The sequence below is a fragment of the Adiantum capillus-veneris genome, chromosome 9, assembly GCF_014529385.1.
Source record: "Adiantum capillus-veneris isolate H3 chromosome 9, ASM1452938v2, whole genome shotgun sequence".
Taxonomy (NCBI): Eukaryota; Viridiplantae; Streptophyta; class Polypodiopsida; order Polypodiales; family Pteridaceae; genus Adiantum; species Adiantum capillus-veneris.
Window position 1 is genome coordinate 19,933,327 of NC_140939.1, and position 23,970 is coordinate 19,957,296.

Sequence of the window (23,970 nt, forward strand, 5' to 3'; positions counted from 1 at the left end):
ATAACGTCCAATGCCCTTGTGTCGAGAAGCCTTTCAAAGCTCTGACTAAATGACCTTGCATTGCCAACAACTCCAGAAATGCATTTCAAAACACTTCGAGAGAGGCTAGGCACTGCCATAGAAGGATTGCTTGAGCTAAGCATTTCAATACGCTCTCAACAAAGAAAACCGTGGCTTAGCTCCCTATCGAGCAACGTCTCAAGACGCTCTACATGGCCTAATCCATGCAAGATTGTCCACCTCTCACATTGCATTGTAGAACGTTATCGCACAAAACTCCCGGCATCCAGCTTCACCTTGCCTCTTAGAATATCATCACCCAAAGCTCCATAGGCTTCACTTTGCCTACGATTTGGAATACTAAGCCTACATTTTGGAACGCTACCGGAAATGCCAACGAGTCGCCTCAGAAAGCCCTCGAGCCATCACCTCCCTCTACACATGCTAGTTCTCCCACCAGAGCTCTAATAACGTGCCAAAGTTATGTCCTATAGAAGCATAGAGCCAAAGAGAAGAGAGAGAGAGAGAGAGAGAGAGAGATGTTGAACCAAACAACTAGGCAATGGATTAGATAATAGTACAATGAGGAATGGGTGCTTCATGAAGTCCCTCAGTACCCACTCAAAGAATTGCCCTACCCAGAATCTAGTCAAAAAAATAGAATCAATACCTAAAGACATAATAAATACTAGGGTCACATTCTGATTTAACAAGTACATCCCACTTACTTGGCTCATGCAATAGTGGGTGAATCGAATCCTAATGTATGCGATATAGTTATGTCCTATAGAAGCATAGAGCCAAAGAGAAGAGAGAGAGAGAGAGAGAGAGAGAGAGAGAGAGAGAGAGAGAGAGAGATGTTGAACCAAACAACTAGGCAATGGATTAGATAATAGTACAATGAGGAATGGGTGCTTCATGAAGTCCCTCGGTACCCACTCAAAGAATTGCCCTACCCAGAATCTAGTCAAAAAAATAGAATCAATACCTAAGACATAATAAATACTAGGGTCACATTCTGCTTTAACAAGTACATCCCACTTAATTGGCTCATGCAATAGTGGGTGAATCGAATCCTAATGTATGCGATATAGTTATGTCCTATAGTTGGTTCATAAAGATTTAAAGAAAAAGCTTGATACAAAATTTGCAACGACAATGAGTATAAATAATGTGAAACCATATAAATCTCAAAGGAGACATAATTCTTCGCCTTTCACTATAGCTAACACAAATCTAGCTAGGTCCATCGTTTTTAGGTTCCCTTTGTGCTAAGGCTATTAAGACAAATCCACCTGGGTTGATTCTTGGCCTCCTGCTAAGGCTATTAACACAAATCCACCTAGGTCCATTGTTTTTAAGTTCCCTTTGCGAATGTGTTGTGAATTCATACATCTACATACTTCTTTCTAGAAATGCTGAAATAGTTTTCTTTGATGCAAAAGGGTAAATACATCTACATACATCTTTCTAGAAATGCTGAAATAGTTTTCTTTGATGCAAAATATATGAATAAACTAAGGCCATTGGTTCTATAACCAGTAACCACCCCAAACTATTGGTGAAAAATCAATCTATATTATTTAAAGAAATCATACTCTCTATCTCTTTGCTCATGTCCATGGTAGCTTGTTTGTCAGTGTTTGAACTATGGTGTTTTGAGGTGGTATTAAAACTTAGCCTTTCTTAAGTACTTGCGGACCACAATAAAGAGGCAAAGACAACACATAGGTGAAGGCTAAAGGATGTTAACCCTTTTTGCTCGCATGAACAAAGTTCTTCTTTGAAGACATCAGTTCGTACCTAGAGGCCAATAATACTAAAAAAGAACTACATATGTATGAATCAAACATCACTAAATGCATTTTACTCGTATCCTTGCAATAAGAAAATGTGGAGGGATAGCTCTTCTGGAAGAATATTGCATTAGTTTCTTAAGTAGTCTCGCAATTAAAACAAGGACTCGTCAATACATTAATTCTGGAAGAATATTGCATTAGTTTCTCAAGTAGTCTCGCAATTAAAACAAGGACTCATCGATACATTAATTTGTATATGGAGATTACCATGTAACACCACATAGGGGCACTATATGCGAGAAAGGATGATAAGCTATGACCATTAAATTTATGAATGCTCAACAACAAAAGTTTATTGCCATTCTCAATGACCTGAAGCATGATGACAATGTTTCATGGAAGCAACTTTAAAATAAAAAAAGGTGTCCCCAAAGAGTTGGTCTTAACGATAAGTCTTTTGGCCTTTCAACCTACAAGTTGTGGGTTCAAATTGCCCGTTGGATCACACTCTAGAGAGACACCTTGTGCTCACCTGGTGTTCATGTTGATAGGGCTCGAGTGAATCCTCCTCCTGAGGTGGGTCACCTGAGGAGGAGGTTCCTAACTGGTTTCTACGAGTTCTCTGTCGTTCCCAGCATGTGGTGCATCAATTATGTGGCCATGGTGATGCCTACACGTGACTCTTGCCCGATGGTACTCGGCTCTTGCCCGACCATGTAACATGGCTAATATTTGGAGGAGATAAGCACCTCCCCCTGTGGGCCCTATAGTCTGTCGGAAAAAGAAAAGGTGCTTTAACAAAAAATGATAGATGACATTAGATAGCCCAACTGGCTACTATGCTATCGATGACCTTGCAGCTATCCCTTATCATTCGATTTGGGATAGTTTTCCTGATTTATAGAACTAGTTAAAATATCTCTTTAACACTAGCTTTGTGTTTGAGCCACTTAAGTGGCTTGGAACCTCATTCTATAAAATTGGCTCTATGATTGTCTAATTTTTAAAACCATGATCATATGATACCATTGAGATCCTATGACATAGAGGAAAATTCTAGTATACCATAAATTTATCCCAAAAATGTGTAAAATTAAAAAATTGAATTTTCTAAAAATAGTAAGAAGCCACAAAAGTGGCTTTTAAATTTAAAAGCATACATGCATTTGAGGCCTAAAACAAGTTGGTATTTTTTTTTCAAAAATAGTATATGCATAGATTCTCATTGTTCACATATCCATGTATTTTTCAAAAATGTTTCAAAGCACTTTTTCAAAAATGTTTCAATGTGCTTTGAAGGTTCTACAAGGGATATCAAAACTTTTGAGTGATTTTTGTTCGATTGAACCTAAAAGATGGCTTTTAAAAGAGCCTAATTTTACATGAAATTATTTATTTCTATTTTTTCAGCTCTCTACATGCCTGGAGAACAAATCCTTGAAAGGTTTTTATGAGATTTTTTGAGGTCCATAAGAACAAAAATTTACAAAAAATTTATTCATAGCCACAAAAGTGGCTCATGCTCACACAGCCCTAGTATTAAGCATGCTCAATTGACAAGTGTGGCAATCCTTTGCTAAAAACTTTAATAAGGTATCCATAGAGCATTGGAAGTTCATTCAAAAAGTTTTGTTGGTGACAATAAAGGTCATTCGTGGCTGATTAATTTGCTAGATAGTATGGCCCTTTTTTCCTTCAAGTGTATGTGGTTGCCATATCTACTTGTGTATTATTAAAGCAAGACAAGAATATGTTGTGTATTCAAGTTCAATTTTAGATTCCATTCCATCTTGTTACTCTCAACTCCCTTCTCATACCAAGTATTCAATATACCCTCAATAGTAGACTCTCAAAATAGCAAGTCTACAACCTCAAGAAGTTCATTCTCTTTACTTATAGCTCTACGTAAGTTAGATGTACTCTAAGATTACTCCCTCTCTCTTTCAAAAATAAAGCATTAATTTAGGAAACATTGAGAATACGCTCCCTTTTGAGTTGTATAAGCTTAATCTTGTCTTTGCGCTCCAAAAGGATCATCTTAACGCCAATATCAATCATGACACGATTCTTGTAATGCCATGGCATCCCAAATCATACATCATATCCCTAACATCTTCCTTTGAGGCATGATGTGGAATTCTTAGTGACCAATATATCTTTGTATATGCAAGCACAGTTTGCCTACCAAGAGGATTGCTACCACCTCATGCTCTCGCACTGTTAAAGCTCCATCACTCTCAATTCCATCTCCTCATGCAACGCTTCAATGCGGGTTGCAACCTAACTTGAGAAAGTGAGCCTTAGCTCCATTGTTAAAGAATGAGTCGCCTTGTGTTAAAATCTTTCCATAACCATTCTACCTCTAATGCATTTATTCTTGCTAGAATACAACATTGGTCTTTGCCTTCTTGCCCTTTCTCTCCTATGCAATCTTTGAAACCTTAGCCTTGTCTTCCTCCTTGGTAGGACATTGTGCACGTTTATGGCCTACCTTTCCACATGTGAAACACTTATCTTGTTTAACACGTTCCCTCTTTTATTCAAGAAACTTGGTCACCTATCAAAACTTCCTTTTCCTCAAAATCTTCCTCTTTTGGCTATCCTACTTCTAATCCATGGAATTTGTTTCTTCACAGCTTGGGATTAATCTTTAGAAATTAGTCTTCTTGATCTTAAAATTTAATATGGTTGTAAGAAAAGTGCACCCATCATGAGTATGTCTAATCACATGCAAGATACTAAAAGCCTTTTGTTTCAAACAATATCTCTTCCACCTTAGAGGAAAGGCCACAATGGTACTTCTCCATCTGCTCACCAAATGACCAATCTACAAGAAGCCATTAGAAACTACGCATCTCAATACTTTAGGTTAGAATTCTGTAAGTGTCTTCCTCATCAAAGGTTCTATGTAGATTGGATATCAACCTCAAATACACGCATCCATCTATAGGAAGGAAAAAAATTATTCACTCCAACTTACTTTAGAAGCATAAAAAGGCAAGCGGATCTAAGTCGATCTATTATGGAAAGGGTTATATTTCACACTCTAACCTCCTTTGTAGTTCTCATGACCTATAGGAGAGCTAGCATCAAAAGTGACATGAAGTGAAGTATTGCATTCCCCACAAAGATTTGTGTTGTTTAAAAACACTTCTTCAACATACAAAATATTGCAAGCGTTTCTCAATAATGAAATTTTTAAAACCCTAATTGCCTACAATTTGGGCGTTTCAAATTTCACCGTATGATATCCTAAAGAACTAACCAAGAGTCCTATCAAAGGGTGGTGTTGTCCCTCCTCCATACATGCATCCATAGAATACCCATGTGCCACACATCATGCCCAACATGCCTATCAAATGTCCAATAAAATAAGCGCCAAAAGCCCTATAACCTCCTTGATTGATGCATACATAGACTTGGCCTTCCTATCATCCATCAAAAAGGGGGACTCTCCCTGTTTGTCTAGAATAACTGAGCATATTCTGACCCTTTGCTCATGCACGAATTACTATTATTGTTGCTCCAACTATGGTGATTCTTGGTTCCTCCATCACCAAAATTGCTCCTTTCTACTTTTAAAGATATTAGGTCTATCACGTAACATATCTATATGCAAACAATTATCATAATAAATTTGTCATTTTTTTATTTTTGGAAGTACATACTAAAGTACTAGCATGCTATGGTATATATATTGAATGCGTGGACCTACCTTGGCTTGCAAGACTTGGGATGCCCAAATAAATCCATTACAGTAGATAGGATATCTGTAAAACTCCCTTTGAATAATTGGTTGGTGATATAAGAGGTGGTCGATTCTCTTAGCCATTTTGTGGACATTCTACAACGTTGACATGTAGCCTAAGACTAGCAATACACATGGGTGAACTCTTGTACCCAACCAAATTTGAATAATGTAATTGGAATGACTTGGTACAACTATTAGACAGCTGATTGAAATTCTCAGAATGAGACTTTGAGGTTCTCTTTTGTTTCCCCAAGTAGAAGCAACATGCAAAGCCAAGTGCCCTCTGGAAATGCGAAATAATCAGCCTTGCTGATTATTGCTTCATTTTCTAAGGTAGAAGCCAAGAGTTTCTTTTGGCAAGGTACAAGCCACATCTAAATTATAAAGCCTATGTCCTCTATATATCAAATCTGCCCCAAAAGGTTTATCGCCAAAAGAGTAACTTGAAGCATTAGAGGGTAGGAGATTCATCAAAATCTAGAGATCATGGACAATTGTGCCCAAGTCATTTACCAATTGAATCTTCATCCAATGTTCTATCCATTAACGATCTCTTTTTGAAGTAGTATCATTCCAAACACCAGATTGGGGAACTTGAATGGTTGGTTGGGAACCCAACAGGGTAATCAACTCTCTCCCTTCTATAGCATGGACCTACCTTGATTTGCACGACCTATATATACCTAGATGAATCCAGGATAAGCCCACATTCACCCTTGAAGGAAAGTGCAAGATATAGACCCATGGTAGTCACCCACAAGACAATATAACCATTAGCTCCATCATGCATAGTATCGACTAAATACCACGACATCCCCACTAACGTCATCAGTGCCCAATAGTGGGTGTAGAACTAGGTACTAACATATGCTCCCCAACACAACACACACCACACACACACGCGCATGAGCATACATCAACACAAAGTTTAGCATACTAAGTTTCTGTCATGACTCAAGATCAAGGACAAACTCAATCATAATGAAGCCTAGCACTAAAAGAAGCATTAAATCGAAAAAAAATAGCACAAAAATGAGGTAGTTGATAGGACATACGCACCACACAATATAGAAAGAATTAGCACAATATCAATTGGTCGTAACTTAGATGAAAACTTCAATGTGAAGACTGCATGTCTACCATACGACTAAACAATATACCTAAATGAATCCAGGATAAGCCCACATTCACCCTTGAAGGAAAGTGCAAGGTATAGACCCATGGTAGTCACCCACAAGACAATATAACCATCAGCTCCATCATGCATAGTATTGCACGACCTATATTCTCACACAATTACATTAGACAGGATGGATCCATGCAAAACTCCCTTTGCATAATTGGTTGGTAAAACACGATGCAATCAATTATCTAAGCCATTCTGGGGACATCCTACACCATTGACAAGTAGCCAAGACTAGTGGTACACGAAGGTGCAATCTTGTACTTGCCAAAAGTGTGATGGATGCAAGACAAATCATGTGCACATGCTTTACCAAGTGTGTGTTTTGCAAAAATCTTCTTCAAAACAATGTTGTTGGAAAGACTTGTTACAACTATTAGACAATTGATCGAAACTCTAAGAATTAGCCTTGAAGGTCCGCAATATCGCTTCCAAGACCCAACCAAGGAGTTAGAAGTAGCATCATCTAGCCAACACAGATTAAAGTGGGGCTTCTTTGTTTTCGCCAGGGTTGTTCTCGTTCGTCGTACGGCTCGTCCCGTCCCGTCCGGACGTCCGGTCCGTTCCGTCTAGCATTTTTTTTTTAAGTCCGTTTGACCGGCTTAAAAAACGTTGGCTGCGCTTTTGATTGCAAGGAATTTATGTGACTTTTTGGCATAGGATCCCTCCTAGGATCCCCCCTCTCACCTCCCACATGCCTTGAGCATTGCTTTAGATTCCATTAGCTCCTCTCTCGCCCTCTCCCTCTCTCTCATTGCTTTGGTCCTTTACCTTGGATTCCATTAGGGCCTAGGCTCCTCTCTCTCTCTCTCTCTCTCTCTCTCTCTCTCTCTCTCTCTCTCTCTCTCTCTCGTGTTCAAGCCTCAAGGGCAAGTGTGTACACTCTAAATCTATACAAGGATGCCCTCTTTCTCTTCTTCTCCATTATGTTCCAACTCAAGGCTCAAGCTCATGAGTCATTCTCAAGCTCTCAAGCTCTCCATTCCTCCATGAAGCATTCCTCCATAGCTCTCAAGCTCTCCATTCCTCCCTCATAGCTCTCCATGAAGCATTCCTCCATTACCATAGCTCTCAAGATCTCCATTCCTCCCAAGCTCTAGCCTCTCCATTCCTCCCTCAAGCTCTCCATTCCTCCATGAAGCATTCCTCCATAGCTCTCGAGCTCTCCTTTCCTCCCTCATAGCTCTCCATTGGCATTCAACTTTCAAGCTCTAAATCTCTCAACTTTCAAGTGTTCTATCATGCCTCCCCCTCTTCATGAAGCTTTTGAAAAGCATTGCCGTTCCTATGAGAGAGTGAGGGACAAACGACACGTTTGTAGGTGGACATGCAAGTATTGTCCCAAGATCATGACCTCCTCCTCCACTCGACTCATCATCCACTTGACGAAGATGGGAGGTGAAGCCGGTCCATGTCCGAATATACCCGACGACATTTTGGAAGAGTGCAAGAAGAAGTATCTCCCTTTGAAAAGACGCAAGGCGGAGATGAAGAGAGCCCAAGAGGAGATAGTGACGCCCGACATTGATGTTACCGACTCGAAGGAGGATACAAGCGGCTCTTCTCCCTCTACCTCCATTGCAAGCACTGACGCGACAGCAAGCTCAATGGCAACCAATAAGAAGAAGGCATCGGCAAGTGCTAGTGGCCATCCTCCAAAGCAAGCAAGGCAAGCCTCTCTCTCGCAATCGGTGGGTTTGAGCTCCGGTCCATTGTCTTTCCTCAGAGAGAGACAAAGGCTTGCGGACATTGAGATTGCACGCACCATCATTGAGTGTAATCTTGCTTTCAACATCCTTCGACTAGAGCGATGGAAGAGGATGGTGAAAGCTCTTAGACTTTAGTGTCTCTCATATCTTTTTTGACCCTACTTCCACTTTTTGCACGATTGAGGCTTAAAAGGCTTACTTTTTTGTATCATCTCGATTATCAAATCTCAACTTAGCTTTTTGATTTATGACATATGTAATGCAAATCGCAATTCATACCCATTGTGTCTCATTGTCTTGATTCTCAACTCTTGAGTGTTGGCACTTGGCACTGGCAAGTTGCATTCTTGTCCAATGTGATAATCAATTGTCTATTTGTACTAAGTGTAAAATCTAGGGTTAAGAATTGCGTGTTTTTATTTTTGAACGTACGTAGCCATGTCGTACGACAAAATTTTCTAGTTCGATGAGTACCGTACGTCTTCGTACGTGGACAAAACGTACGAGACCGTACGAGACCACCCTGGAACTTTCCGCCAAGTAGAAGCATTATGTAAAGCCAATAGCTTCTATCAATGCTAAATAATCAGCCTTGTAGTTTCTTGCTTAAAATTTCTAAGAGCCATCCAAGTAGGAGCTAGAAGGTGCAACATCAAGCCTAAGACAAATTAACTAAGAGCTCCGTGTTTCAAGCCAAGCGGAAGCCACATATATAGCCTCTAACATCTATCAAATCAGCCCCAAAAGGGTTCTCCACGAAGGAGTAACTTGCAACCATTGTAGAGTGGTAGATTTGCAAACATCTAGAGATCATGGACATTCATGCCAAGTCATTTAGCGGTTGCTATCAACTAGCAATCTCTTTTTGAAGCATGTAAGACTCGAATAACTACATTGGGAAACTTGAAGGATTGGTTCGAAGCCTCTCTCTCTCTCTCTCTCTCTCTCTCTCTCTCTCTCTCTCTCTCTCTCTCCCCTACACACGAAAAACATGGTGATTCTTCATCATTGTAATGGTAGCTTGTATGAGTCTTAAGAGCCTCTTGTTAAACATTTATTGAAGTTAAACTAGTTTTTAGTTTGATATGCCTTTCCGCAGTGTTTTCAAAGTGGATTGTAAAATGATGCATCCGATTAATCCTATAGGCTATCTTTGTCAGCACTTTCTTATTGATAAGAGTAAAGAGACATTGGCTTAGTAACAACGAACTAAGCAGCTATGCAAACGAGTGAGAAGTAGTGTTTACGTTAATGTGATAACCAATTATTGTCACATTTATCATCCAGTTGGACAAACATACATAGCATGCATGCAATTGTGATGTATGAAGTGTTTTATAACCATACACATTTCTACCTCTTTAAAGAGTGGTTTTTAGATATTGCTACCACACGCTTACATTCTTCTCTTAGTCTCTAAGAATCTTAGTTTGCATTTATCTTGCCTATCTGTAGCATTTTTCACATCAAGTTCTCTACTCTACTCTCTCTCTCTCTCTCTCGTTTGAATAGGAAACCAAGGAGTTTGGTTTACACACAAGTTCTCCCTTGGAGCTCTCAAATCCCAATATTCTTTCTATTGTGTCTTTCCAACAATCAAGAAAGCTTTGAACATGGTTGGCCCATTCATCTTCGGTAATTGTCATCTAATAATTTTCCTCATATTCCAATGGGCACTCTCCGAATGGACATAATTTATCTTTAATTCCATATTGTAAACCTCACTATAGCTCACAGTAATTAAATCAAATGAGCATCATCAATTGCCCATTACAAATTTTCCTTTAACACTTCCAATGGCCCCATAATCACTCAACAATCTAATGTTTTGAGATACAAAGTTGAATGGGAGTGGGGACAAACCAAATTACATATAGTCTTTCCTTGAGCTCACTCCATAAATGCATAGTTACAGGGGACGGAGGGGACAGACCCTAGGGACGAGGGACGCCCATTTCCGGGACGGGGACGGACAGAAAAGGGGCTGCCGAGTGGGAACGCAGGCAAAACGTCCCGAGGTCAGCAGGGGACGACAGGGGATAGGAGGGGAGTTTTTTTAAAATTTGAAAACCTAATCATTTCTAGAGGCTAGTTTCTCTCCAATAGCCATATGTTTGAACTTTGAAGCACCCCAATGGTTATAAAGGCCACCCTTTGGGTCCTCATTTCTCGATGTTTTATTAGCACATTTGCGTCCATATGACTCATGTTCTTTGGTCTATTTAGTGTAAATTTGTGGTCAAAGTGATGCTCTACGTGTGTGGCATGTGTATAGGTCAAAAAATGCCAAAAAAAACACTCTTTTTTTTTTGCCATCCCGACCTCCATCCCCATCCCCGTTTCCTGACTTTTGCCGTCCCGTCCCCGTTCTCGACCCTGACCCGCCGTCCCATGTAACTATGCATAAATGTAGTCTTTCTTCTAATAAGCCCACAAAGTTCAATGGGACAACCAAAACAAAGTCTTTTCTTAAGCTCACTCCACAAATATAGTCTTTCTTCTAATGAGGCCTTATATCTATCCTTCTCAAACGTGTAAACAAAGACCATAGTGAAGACAAACCTTTTCTTTTTAGATACAAATTTGTATGCTATCTAATTTAACCTAAAAGAAAATACTTATTAATGTTCATATACATTACAATTATTGTTGGTGAGTCATATATTCTAAACAATTTCCATCACCAAAATCTTATTAAAAATGCATATGCAACCACACTCTGAAGCTGGTTTCACAACTTTCATTATTTTTGTTGAGAGAAAACACTTTTTATTTATCTTCTTTTAGAGAAAGGTACACCAAAATTTACCTAATACCTCAATGATATACTATTGTCTTTGTTTATTCAACAATACCAGATCTAGTATAGGAGAAGTGAGGCATGAAGCCACTTAGGTGACTTAAGCCACTTAAAAGCTAAAACACATTCTAGTGTTAATCATGTCTCTCTGAGACTGCAATGGCATGATCATTGGATTATTCACAAACCTTACATATATAAGAGTCTTCTTAGACAATTAGAGGGAAGATTACCAACAAAGCTTAGTGATGATCTCAAGCTGACGCCTAAGGAACTGAAGAAATTTTGGTTCCAAAACAAGTCCTTGATCAAGGAAGCAACCACTAGAAGGAATCAACACCAAGTACAAGGCACCATGTGAAATCAAAGAATTGCCTAACTATGAATGTTAAATGGATCGGTTCTTAGAATTTAATAGAACGCCTGATCTAGGTAACTTTGAACATACACAAGTCTACGTTGCTTGAATTTTCACAAGTATCGCTGATGACATGCCTTGCAAGCTTACAAAATAATTGCATCACCATATTATATATACTAAGTATACTATAATACCCCACTGTATACTTTGAATAGACGATTGCATCCAAGGATTTATGTAAGATGGACTTCCTCATCATAGCCTTGCTAGACGACGTCCGACAATGTGTATATCTAAATACTATTAATAAAACTTTCCAAAGATTGTGTTCCCCTCTTATCAGAGGGAAATGATTCTATCCACATGGGATGCTAAACGTTAAGTTATTGCAAGTGCTAAAGGATTGATCGAGTCTTATATGTATATGTATGTCTATACATATATCTAGAGAGTGACCCAAGAATAGCTTCCTCTCACTTGCTTACAAGTAACTCTTTATATTATGAAGAGTCGGCTCATACCCAATATACAAGGTATGATGCACACACAATAGTACCTTGAGCGCTACAAACATAAATATCAAATACACAGACCAAAAAAAACATGGACACCTTTATAAATCAATGTAAAAAAGTCCACAACAAGCCATGGAAACATCAAGGGCAAGGAGGATGCCAACAAGAGAGGAGGGTAAATATCAGATGAGAACTCAAAGCTATGAAGGAGAATTTGGTACTGAAGCATTAGCTTCACCTAAGTGGATAAACTAGACGGATCGCAGAAGAGTGCGACGGCCACGGCATCTGCAAAATCCTTTTCGTTTATGGCAAACTTTCTTGTTGTTGCTTCTAGCCTTCCCGCCACGTTAAATAGTATGTGCTTGACTTCCAACTTGCTTCCAATCGAGAGGAAAGAAGCTAAAATGATTGTGAGATTAAGACGAACATGAGCGTGAATATCTGACACATACCTCCATATCACTCAATAACTACAAAGCTTCCTTCAAAATCAGTCTCACTCAATAACTATAGACCTTCCTTAAACAGTTTATCTTAACCAACTGGCGATCATACTAATGTCTTTAGCTGGCGGTCATACTAATCAAAGACCTTCCTACTCTTGATGCAGAGAGTAGCCCATGATAGGGAATTGCGGTACACACTCAATAGCTTTGCACATTGTCAAAAATATCAAGGATGAGTACGGAGCCAAAACGAGAAACCTAATCTGTCAGCTACAGAGGCTCAAGATGGGCCTCTAAAAGCACACATGGTCCTTAAAAAATTTCATAAGATATCATTCGATTGCTTGGAGAAAGTCTCTATCCGAGTAAAGTTTTCTTACACCCACTACAATATAAAAGTGTGCATAGGATGTCTAACCTTCCGTGGAGCGCTTGCATCTTATACTCTAGATGTTGCCTAAAGCAACTAGTCTTGAACTGTTAGCAAAAGACTTATCACTGAACCACAGAGCAAGTACACTTAGAAGTGATTATTACAAACAAAGAGGAAGGTCATCCAGTATTTCCATTTTGGAGTGATAGGGAATTAAACGGCGATGAGCAATAGCCAACTTGTTGATTGCAACATTTATTTGCAATCAATTTTCATGACCTAAGACATCATCTGAAAGTTCCATGTATGGTATGGATCGTAGTTTTCCACATGACAACCATTCATACCATAGCATGCAGAGCATGCAAATGTTAGGAGAAGAGTGATAAGAGAAATGCAAGATTGTGATAGATATGAAGATACATACAAAATGCAAAGTACAAAAGAGACATTGTCCACAATGGCTTGACACGACTAGTACATGACATGCATGAATCATGGAGGAGACTTAGTGCAAGTGTGTGCCATAAAGAAACATTTTAGGACAAAAGTTCAAAGATGCTTTTAGGGCAAGGTGTGGATACGTGTGTGTGCATAAGCAAAGTCATATGATTCATTTTCCCAACATTATGAGATGTTTGAAAATTTCAGGTATGTGAGAAGGGTTTCCAACTTGACTTTTCTCTTTCAACTTATGTGCATTGTACACTTTGAAGCTGAATATTCTTCAGACTAAAGCTTAGCATTCCTCATAAATCATGTCTTCTGACACAAGTTATTGTGATTTGCGTTAATGCTTCTCCGCATTAATGATCGTGTTATGTGCATGAAAATCTCAACTTGAGTTATGACACGGCATAACAAGAACGAATGGAAATGGCTGATTCATTAAAGCCATTTAGCACTAGCCATTTCATACACTAGAGGACTTTTGTGAATGCATCTGGCATAAATGGAAGTCTTAGAAAAGACACACCTTCCAAAGTATAACCTAGCTTACAGCTTCATCTCAAGCTTTTTGATCGTCTGATTCAATGGCCATAGACGAACAGTCTTCAAATATCTGGATGATGCTTTCATTGCTCAATATGCATGTGATGAGTATGGTAAGTACAATGAAAAATTAAGTTTACTTCCAATGTGCTATAGTCGCACAATGTTAAGTCTGTGCCTTGATGAGAATGAACAGTGCCCCTGGCCTCCCCAAAATCCATTCGCATAACAGCTCGAGATGGCCGTTCATGCTCTCTCATCCTTCGCCCAACCTTGCATGCTCATGCACTGATCAAAAGTTCACACGGAGGCTAGAGACATGCGTAAAAGAATAAATGGATTAACATCCAAAGGTAAATCCCTCGCCCTGACTATAGGTGGCTATAACTTGCCCAAATGCAGATTTGGAAGGGAAAAAAACTCACATAATACAATGCAAAACTCCAGCCCCACATTAAGGAAATGCCAAAGTACGCGTTTGACATGAAGCATGGGTGATTCCTGGAAAAGAAAAGATGAAGGATCTAGCTACCTTTGCGTTGGGCTAAAGATAAAATAGCTGAAGCCAAGGCTCTGAGAAAAGGCACGCCTCCACCGTAAGTGTGCCCAAACAAGTTAAGAGAGAGCTGGACACTGTTTCTGTGTACAGGTCTCAGATTGAAAACATGTATGTGTATAAAAAGAGCTTATGCTTTGTCTAGCACAAGCTATCCATTCATATACTCAAGTTTGGTACATACTACACGGTAACATAATTTCAGTTAACTAAGGCTGTCAATCACCATCATAGCTCTAAAATTGCAATCTATCATCAACATCCATGAAATTTTCTTTCCAGATTAGCAGCCCAAATTGTAGGAGTTTTTGAAGCGCCGTAGCATCAAATAGATTACGTTTTCATAGAATACGGTAGACTACTGCAGTTCTTCCCAACCCAAGAAGAGCAGTTGGGGTTTCTTTCCTCCTGAGTTTATTAGGCATCTTAGGAAAATACTTTTCTATCAATGACTGATCAGAGTTTTCGGCAAAGAACGTCGTCAATGAAACATGGCAGTCATGAATAATCAACGGTTCTGGCAAGGCACATCAATGAAACAAGGCAGTCATGAATAATCAGACGTTGAGCACAAGAATGTCGGATGATGACCTAGCCCCCTCTCATTAAACTGGCATAAACCACACAATACAGTGGTTTATCTTTAGTCAAGAGGACAAAGCATAAAATATATCTGCACAATGTTTGAGTAATCATGTTTTGAATCTATTACTTTGTATTATGATGTTTACTTATACTTACAAGTGTTAACTTTAGTAATGCATACATCAGTGCATGAGCGAGAAATACCATGAGGAGAAGGAGAGGATGTTGCCTCAAGAGCTTTTGCAGTTGGGCCATTGATCTTAAAAGCAAGGATGTCTTTGACAATCCAAGGGTGTTTAGAGATCCTACCTGAAAGCATAGTACCAACTTCCTTGTCTCTCAGTCTTAAGGCAAACCTCCAAAGTTAGATCACCTCCTCTGCCAAAAGAATTTGTGCCGATTGATGACGAGCTTTATTTGAGATGAATGCGAGTGGCCATCTATGCTATCGGAACGCTGCATATACACGCAATCAGCATCAGTTGCTAAACAATATGCATGGTGATTAACATGTATTATCACCAAAACACTAATGTAGCAAACATAAATTTATGCACCCTCAAAGAAGATGCAAACTGACATTAGCTACGCAGGGAATTGCAAGCTATAGATTATCCATACATGAAGAATACATTATTAAACCATCACGCATGGAATGGACAAAATACGACAGTATACATATTAACCCTAGTATAGGTGTAGCGCTAGGAGCCAATCTATGCTCAGCTCCCACACAAACATATGAGCAAACATTCCTACCAAGTTCTGCACAGACAAACATACGAGCAAACATCCATGCCAACGTCTGCAGAAGCACTAAGTTTCCATCATGGCTCCGAACATTCCGACAAAAGATGCAAGTGTGAGCTATTAACTAAGAATATATACCCATATTTAAGGTCTATGCAACTAACTGGCTAGCGGAAATCCCATTAAAACCAAGAATACCTCAATCACATAAAACAACAGACCAACATTGAGCCAGGCTAAGTAACTTATCCCATAATGCAGCATGATTTTCGAATTCAGCATAAATTCATAACACCACCTATAGATGCAGCGCACCAAAATGCTGCTCAAATATGTTAAAACACTAAATTATGAAGGCTTAAGAGCCTACTTCTCAACTATACGATCAGACTATTAAGCGTACGACCACACCCCTGCGCCTCAGCAGTATCGGAAGGCATAGAAGCATCTTGGTATTTTGTCCATCAGACAAATGAAGTCCTTATCAAATATTTTATACACAGAGCGAAAACCATTAAATAATGAGCATACCTGACCCAAGCATGGCATTTCCACCAGAGGCATACATTCCCGATAGATCCATCAATGCTGCCGTACTCGATTGTATGTTTCTACTACCTAGCTGGAGCTCTGCTATATTTGTAGCCGCAAGGTCGGACTTTTCGGTGCCTTGATCATGTAGAATGCCCTTGAATATGTGACCCCCAATTCTCACCTCTGTTTGATAGGCATACTCATCCTGCCCATCCATCATCCCTGTTATTCTCACACATTTGAATACAGCTTCCGTTCGGAATGCAGGAGGGAACAGGCCACCTCTCGCTTGGCCTTCTGCTGAAGCACAAAAGGAAAGGATTAAAAAACAGACTCTCTCTCCCTCTCTCCCTCTCTCTCTCTCATCAACCCACCTTGCAAAGACACAAATAGTATGCATGCAGAATGCACCCAGTGAGTGCATTCAATATCTGGTTATTATGAAAGCTTCGCGGAAGTGCCAAGTGCAAATACACTCTATGTTTCTCGTTGTAGCTAAAATGGGTGAAAGCCAAGGGAACGGTGCCAGGCGATGGAAAGAGGACGAGGAGAACGAGGAGATTGACAAGCTGGAGTCTAGAATAGCAAGCGACCTGGGAAGCAATGCAGTTGGATGAGGGAGATATGAATATTCATTAAATTAACAAAATATGGAGAGGGACTAAATTGATTAACGAGAGGCAGCGTGAGAACTGAAAATATCTTTTTGGAGGGTGGTGCTTCATGGCGGAAAATTTCTTGCAGAAAACTGCAATAAAGGAGAGGCATTAAAGAGGGAGAGGGGTGCATGGTTCATGGTTGATACTGCCATGGAGAGACACAATAGGGATACCTCTCTCCTCTCTCTCTTAAATTCTCTCTCTCTCTCTCTGGAAGGGCACCTTGAGAATGCGTAGGGGGTGCTGGCGGCGCAGAGTTAATGTCCGAGCTTCTGGGCGGGGTACCCGTGGATGTTGAGGTGTGGGATGGCGCCGCTCCTGCCCCTGCATGATGAGCCGCGCCAGCCATGGTGCTGCTACTGCCACCTCCCGCTGTCAACGACAGCGTTCGAGCTCTCTTCAGCCTCGCTAGCTTCAAGCTCTCCTGATATTGCTGCTGCTCCCCGCTCGCTGTCGTCGATGGATTCAGCAACCCTTGCTGCTGCAGCCGCTGCCGCCTCTTGGACACCGGCACCCATGTGCTCTTCACATGCGTCGCACAGTCAAACCCCCTCGACTTGCAGCACGTCCTACACCTCATATGCGGACAATCCTTCTTGGCTTGATTCCCACAGTCATAGCACGCCGTAGTACCCCCTCCCCCCGATACTGCTCCCACTACTATCCCCCTTTGCGATCTCATCATTAGCTCCCTCTGGTGCTGCTCCTGCTGCTGCTCTAACAGCCTTCGCTGCTGGTCCAGCCCCCTCTCTCCTCCCTCGTTCACCCGCACCATCGCTAATTGATGCGCCTGAGCTGCTGCTGCTGCTGCCCGCTGCTGCTGATGGTGGTGATGCTCTCCGCCTCCCCCCATCATCAATCCTGATGGTTCCTTTACTGCCCCCCTCGCTTCTGCTTCCATCTCCTGCTGCTCTTGGGCCGCCGATCTCTCCCTCTGTAACAAGTCGTGTACATTAGGGTCTCCTTGCTGCCACGATGCTTCTCGACGCGCAGTAGCCTCTCCTTCTCCCTCATGGCCTCCTCTCCTTGCCATGTTACTAGCCAATGGCTGCATGGAGGTCATGCCTTCTCCCTCTACTTCCTCCATTCCTCTCCCCATTCCCTGCAACCTGAATTCTCCCCCCACAAAGCTCACCATTGCTGGCTTTGCTCCCGCCCGAGCTATACCTGTTGCACCGACATTCATCAATCCAGGATTAGTACTGCTCAGAGTTGTGGAGCCCCCTTCAAGGCCTCCACCGAGACGACTCAATCCTGTATATAGTCCAACAAAGTCTTCTCCCCGCACCATCATATCTCTGCCAACGCTGCTGTAAGTGGGCTCATTGCTGAGACCGCCATGTTCTCGGCTAGCGCCTGAGGTAGCAGAGCCCGAGCCAGGCATCAGTCTCTGACTACTGAAGGGACCCAGTGCAGCAGCAAAAAAGCCTGCGCTCTGCCTAGCAACCTCCTCTCCTGAAATGGCCAAGGGAAGCTCGGAGCCAGAAGCTGCAGGAGCTTGGAAAGAGGCCATCTGGTAGGGGAAATTGGCCGTGAAGCTGGCGCGGCTCTCCCAACGGGAGGTGGAAGGAGACGCTCCAGCACCGGCAGTTGCGCCAAGGGTATGGTGCGATGGTGGTGCGGATGAGAGCTGCGCAGGGACTGCTGCGGCAGCTGCTGGAGCTGCGGAGATGCTGCTACTACCATTGAAATTGGTGGGGGAGGAGAAGTTGAGGCGCTCCTTGAAAGTGTTATCTTGAAGGGAGGAGGAAGAAGAAGAAGCCCAGTCAGGAGCCACGCCGCTCGCAGCCACGTCTGGCGGCGCCACTCTGGCATAAAACAAACCTTAATTGCTGGGATGCACTGCTAATGAAGCGATCTGATCATCTAGATAATAATCGCCAGCATGAAATCCTGGGTAGAGAGAGTGAGGAGAGAGAGGAGAGAAGAGAGGGCCCGTTGTCATCCACCGCTTCTAGGCTTGTATTGGAGGAGCGGGAGCTGCAGCTTCGGAGCATTGATAGCATGATTTAGCCTGGCTGCGTGGGAGACCGTGCCTCCGTATTAGCTCGCACGTTACACATGTCTAGCTGCTCGCCCCTCTGCGGGGGCGATGCCGTATACGGGATGGCAGAGAGATACATAGGTTTCTAGAGAAAAAGAGAGAGAGAGCCTGTGTTAGTTGTAACTTCCCTGTGCGCGCCTGGCTACAGCAGAATCGACGCACTGTATGGTGGCTGGGGATGGAGGGGGCGAGAGGGCCGCTGGAGATCAGCAGAAATCTCCTCTGTTCTCAGTGCGTAGAGAGAGAGAGAGAGAGAGAGAGAGAGATGGGGTGAGGGGGCTGCTGCTTGCGTGCTTGCCGTGTGCCTGTTAAAGAGCTGTTTGTACGTGGCTCTGTGTGTGCGTGAGCTACAGAAAGAACATATATAAGAAACAGTGACTGTTGTGCGAGGGTGTGCGTCTGTGAATGTCTGCCTGGCGAACGCCTGTGTGGGCGCTCGGGGTAAGGGCGGGGCAAGGCGGGGAGAAAAAGCGAGCTACAGTAGCAGGGGCACACGAAACCACTGTAGGTAGCACTGTGAGAGAAAGAGAGTGTCTGCACTCAGAGTGTGTAGAGAGAAAGAGAGAGAAAATCATGAGAGAGGAGGATGGTGTGGACCGTGGATGTATCAATTAAGAGCCGGGCTTGCGCCCCTGCAAAACTAATTCCTCCCCCGCTTGCCCTTCTGACAACATAGTATGCTCTCGCTAATCCAGCGGCTTTGTGTACGACCCCCTCCCTCCCGGGACCCGAGTCCCCTCCCTCATGCAGTGCCCAACTCTCGAGTCTCATCATTACTCGGTATCCAAGCCCCGATATGCGATATAAATATAAACGTAAGCTCCTATCCATTAAAGTAAGGTCCTAAACATTAATAGCAAAGAAAAATGTGCATTTCGGCTGATCTCTGCTGGAGAAACGTGCCCCCTCCTCACGTCTCTAGTCAATTAGGGCAAACACCTACAGTAAAACCATATAATCTTCAAAAAGAAGGGCCTGCTGTGTGGGTGATGCAAAGCCAATGCAAGTGAAAAGAAGGGAGCGATAGGGATAGAGAGGGAGGGAAAGGTCCACAAGTAGGGTCACTACTTCGTGGGAGTAGTTTCTGTTCAAGCCGCCGTTTGCATACTTAAATTAGCTTGATCACCTCTTACATGGGAGCGCTCGTGTGTGTCTGTGCTCGCACACGAGCACACATAGGGGAGAGAGAGAGACTCTCTGTGGAGGGCCACATGAGCTAGCTTGGGGTACCCCCTCCCCTCATATAGCTTTACCTCAAAGAGGTAAAGTTCAAATCACCCCCTCTTTCCTTGCGTGCGTGTGTGTGTGTGCGCGCGCGTGCGTGAGAGAGAAGCAATCACATCCATCACTTCTAACCATTACCCCCCTCCGTGTGGGGGGGGGCACCCTGCTTGCAAGCATTGGGGAGATGAGGGCAAAATACAAGCTGAAGGGAGCTTGCGGGAGAAGGGCTATAGCGCCAGTGAGATGAAACGCGAAAAGTAAAGTTGGTGATCACCATGATAAGATTGCCATCGACTATGATAATATTCTTTTCTTCTAAAGCCTAAAGGGGGTCAATTAGGGGGCTTTCACGCTCAGGGAGTTTCAACCTCCAATAGCAAGTCACCTTGTGCCTAAAAGAAACCATAGCATATCTCATTTAGTATCTTCACCTACAAAAGGAAGTCAAAAGCTTCAAAAGGGATGAGTTCCTTCTCACAAACTTTTGCAACTTTTGTGATTTAGCGAAAGTTTGTGAAAAGGAATCACTCCCCCTATATTCCCTCCTAACTACTCCAAACTCATGGTGGGAATGCAAAATAAAGAAAAGAACCCCTTTGTTCTTTTATGAAAGGAGTTATGTGGAAGACCTCTTAAGTACCATCTCTCCCTCTAGAGTAAAACACACAATTTCTCCTTCCTTCATCACCTCTAAGAGAAAAACTCTCGTATCCCAGGAGAGCCTTTATTGCTTTCTACGAAGAGCGAACAACGCAAAATAAAGAGAGCATTCTGTCGAGTTTTGAAAAGAGTTTTAGCGCACTACATGGCAAGGACATGTTACTTTAAGCACACTAGACAAGTTGGAGGCAAAGATAAAGCCAATAGCCTATTAGAGTTACACCAATGGACTTAAAGACGACTTATACATAGAGCAAGGCAGAAAGAGCTTCTTAAGAGTTCAGAAATTACACGTTCTTTACAACTCATCCACAAAGAGAGGAAGCAAAGGGCTTGGGGCAACTCAAAGCGCCATGCAAAGTGGCGACAGTCACGAGTCCGAAGCGAGAGAAGATGGGTCTGATCCCGTTGTTTTTATTCTCTTCGTTGCACCCCCTTCTTCCTCACTATGTACCTCCTCGAAGTGCACGGCTATTAGCCGAACTCTTTCCTCTGTTGACGGTAGCATCCTCACAGCGTCTTATATCTCTTAAAAATAGCCTTTTGTTGTATGGATCTAGGGTCTCCGGGTCTTAGACTCTTGTTGCTAGGGCACGAGCTGTGTACGACGCCATGAAATAGGGAGCCCTGAGTACTTGGTACCCATACCCGATGCCAAAAACGCGTAGGGAAAACAGTTTCTCTATCAGGATTATCCTTTCTGCGTTGTTCAATGGCACGGAATACCCACCATACAATCTTGTAATAACTTTCATTGAAAACAAAGGGAACTTTGCATTATCCTCAGAGTATTCCTTGTGGTATATTATGATCCACAAAACAATATCAAAACATTCATGGGTTATTATTGATTTGCGTACAATAGTGTCAAGTACTTGAATTGTTTCTACAAACCTTTTTGTGGTTCAAAAACCCAATGTACTGATCAGACAACGCCGCATCCTTGCCTTGCATTCCAGTGACAAGTCCTTGCCTTGAGCCTCCTGCTCTTCTAAGGAAACTATCATCGTACACAAGCACTTGTCAACAATCAGATTTATCTCAAAATTGCATATTCGGACATGGGAAAAACCATCTACATGCCACTAAAGAAGTTACCATTTGGTTCTCGTCCATTTTCAACATGGACCTTCCCCATAAGTGAATTGAATGGCTATTCGCTATCTAAGCTAGGGTGCCACAAGGATACCCATGTTTTCTAAGCCTAGATGTCTTGTGGTTGATTGGAAATGCTCCTCTGTTGGCAAATTGGCTTCTCCAGGATTTGCTTCGTTGAATATATCTTTGATCAGTTGACCCCCTGAAGTGAATTGTGTGTCGTGCACAGATGTGTCAGCAAGTAGATGTTTGTCCACTCCATCCTCCACAAATCCCACGTCTGTCTCACAAGAATTAGCAATTGCAGCTAAGCAGTAGTTCTCTCGTATATTTAGCTCATGCATAATATCCGTGAGCAGAATATAGTGCACCCCGTTAGCCATAGCAAAATTGGGAGCGCAATTCAAAGACAAAGATCCTTTCTCATTCGGGCTTTCTTGCTTGCTTCCAAGTGTTGCATTCGCAAGAGAAGCAAGATTTAAGCATACATCAAATGTCTTCTTCAGTACCTCTACCCGCTCTTCTTCTAGGTCAAACTATAATTCCACGTCTCCTACCTCTTCCTCTTGTGCCAATGGGCAACTACCAAAATTTGACGACTGTGAAGTCTCTGACTCACCATCATAGGTACAAGTAACACACAAACCCATGGTTGAATTCCACTAAGCAACACCTTTTAGAGTGCTTATGACATATTTCTTTGACAAGCAGTGCTTTGGAGAGACACTTTTCCATACAGAGATTCAATCTTCTTGCAGCTGTTGGAATTAGGGTTGCAGAGAAACACACACAGCTTGGAGAAGACGAAGGAAGCTCAAGGCACACAATAGACAGTGTGTTACTTAGTGTGCAATGAAAAGATAGATAGCCCTAGAGTGATGGGCGTATATACAATGCACGGGGGAAAAAACCTCCTAAAGAGGGAAAAAATGCCCCGGCGGTCCTAGTGTGTTCACACACATCACTACCACATGTATATGGTAACAAATCCGCCCTGGAGTGATGCGGTGAACGAGAGTTGGCACATGAGTAAAGGGAAGTGCCATGCCCTGAGGAGTATCAGTCCACAAAGGGGAGTAAGCCCAAACCTTTGAGGAAAGCTTCAAGCTTCTCACGAGACAATGCCTTTGTGAAAAGATCTGCAAGGTTGTCCTGTGTTGGCACATAAGCCAAGCTGATCTCTCCTGTTGAGAGCCTCTCCCTGACATAGTGGTAATGCACCTCAATGTGCTTTGTGCGAGCATGAAAAACTGGGTTCCTCGCAACTGCCAATGCGCTCTGACTGTCAGTGTAGATAGTGTTGGCAGTGTCCTGTCCAACACCCAAATCAGCCATAAGGCATCTGATCCATACACACTCAACCGTAGCTGTGAAGACTGCCCTGTACTCAGCCTCACAACTCGAAGTGGCCACAGTAGGTTGCTTCTTGCTCAACCATGATATACATGAACTGCCAAGCATGAAACAAAAACCACTTGTGGACGCTCGCGTGTCAAAACAACCAGCCCAATCTGAGTCCGAAAAAGCATGTAATTCTGGCGGCAATGACCCCCCCTTGGGATAAAACAAGCCAAGATGTAAAGTGCCACTAAGGTAGCGGAAAATCCTCTTGACAGCCTACCAATGCTTAGACCCTGGGCTATGCATAAATCTGCTGACGTGTGAGACTGCAAACTGAATATCCGGCCTCGTGTTGCATACATAAATGAGGCAGCCAATAGCAGTTTGGTAAAGAGTGACATCAGCAGGATCACCAGCATCATGTAGACTCAACTTCAAATCTGTTTCCATGGGAGTGGCAATAGGTTTGCAATCCTCAAGTCCAAACTTACATAGCAATGTCTCTATGTAACTTTTCTGACACAAGGCAATACCACCATCACACTGCTTAAACTGTATACCCAAATAATGATGCAACAGCCCCAAA

At 42.4% G+C, this 23,970-nt stretch overlaps 1 protein-coding gene across 1 annotated transcript; it reads right to left on the reverse strand.

Annotated features, from left to right (window-relative positions):
* Positions 1-9,366: 9,366 nt before the first annotated feature.
* LOC147450201 (uncharacterized) lies at positions 9,367-18,842 on the reverse strand. The gene is made up of 3 exons (XM_086519487.1): positions 17,240-18,842; positions 16,356-16,658; positions 9,367-15,530 (listed from the first exon to the last, which is right to left on the reverse strand). The coding sequence occupies exons 1-3, from the start codon at positions 18,528-18,530 to the stop codon at positions 15,520-15,522; spliced, it is 1,605 nt and encodes a 534-aa protein (XP_086375613.1). The 5' UTR covers positions 18,531-18,842; the 3' UTR covers positions 9,367-15,519.
* Positions 18,843-23,970: the final 5,128 nt, after the last annotated feature.

What these genes read in the sequence shown, in the direction of transcription:
- LOC147450201 (XM_086519487.1), bottom strand. Translation starts at nt 18,530, where the DNA reads ATGGCCTCTTTCCAAGCTCCTGCAGCTTCTGGCTCCGAGCTTCCCTTG. An exon ending in ACCCCCTACGCATTCTCAAG is followed by an intron (nt 16,659 to 17,239) that starts GTGCCCTTCCAG and finishes TTTGTGCTTCAG; the next exon opens with CAGAAGGCCAAGCGAGAGGT.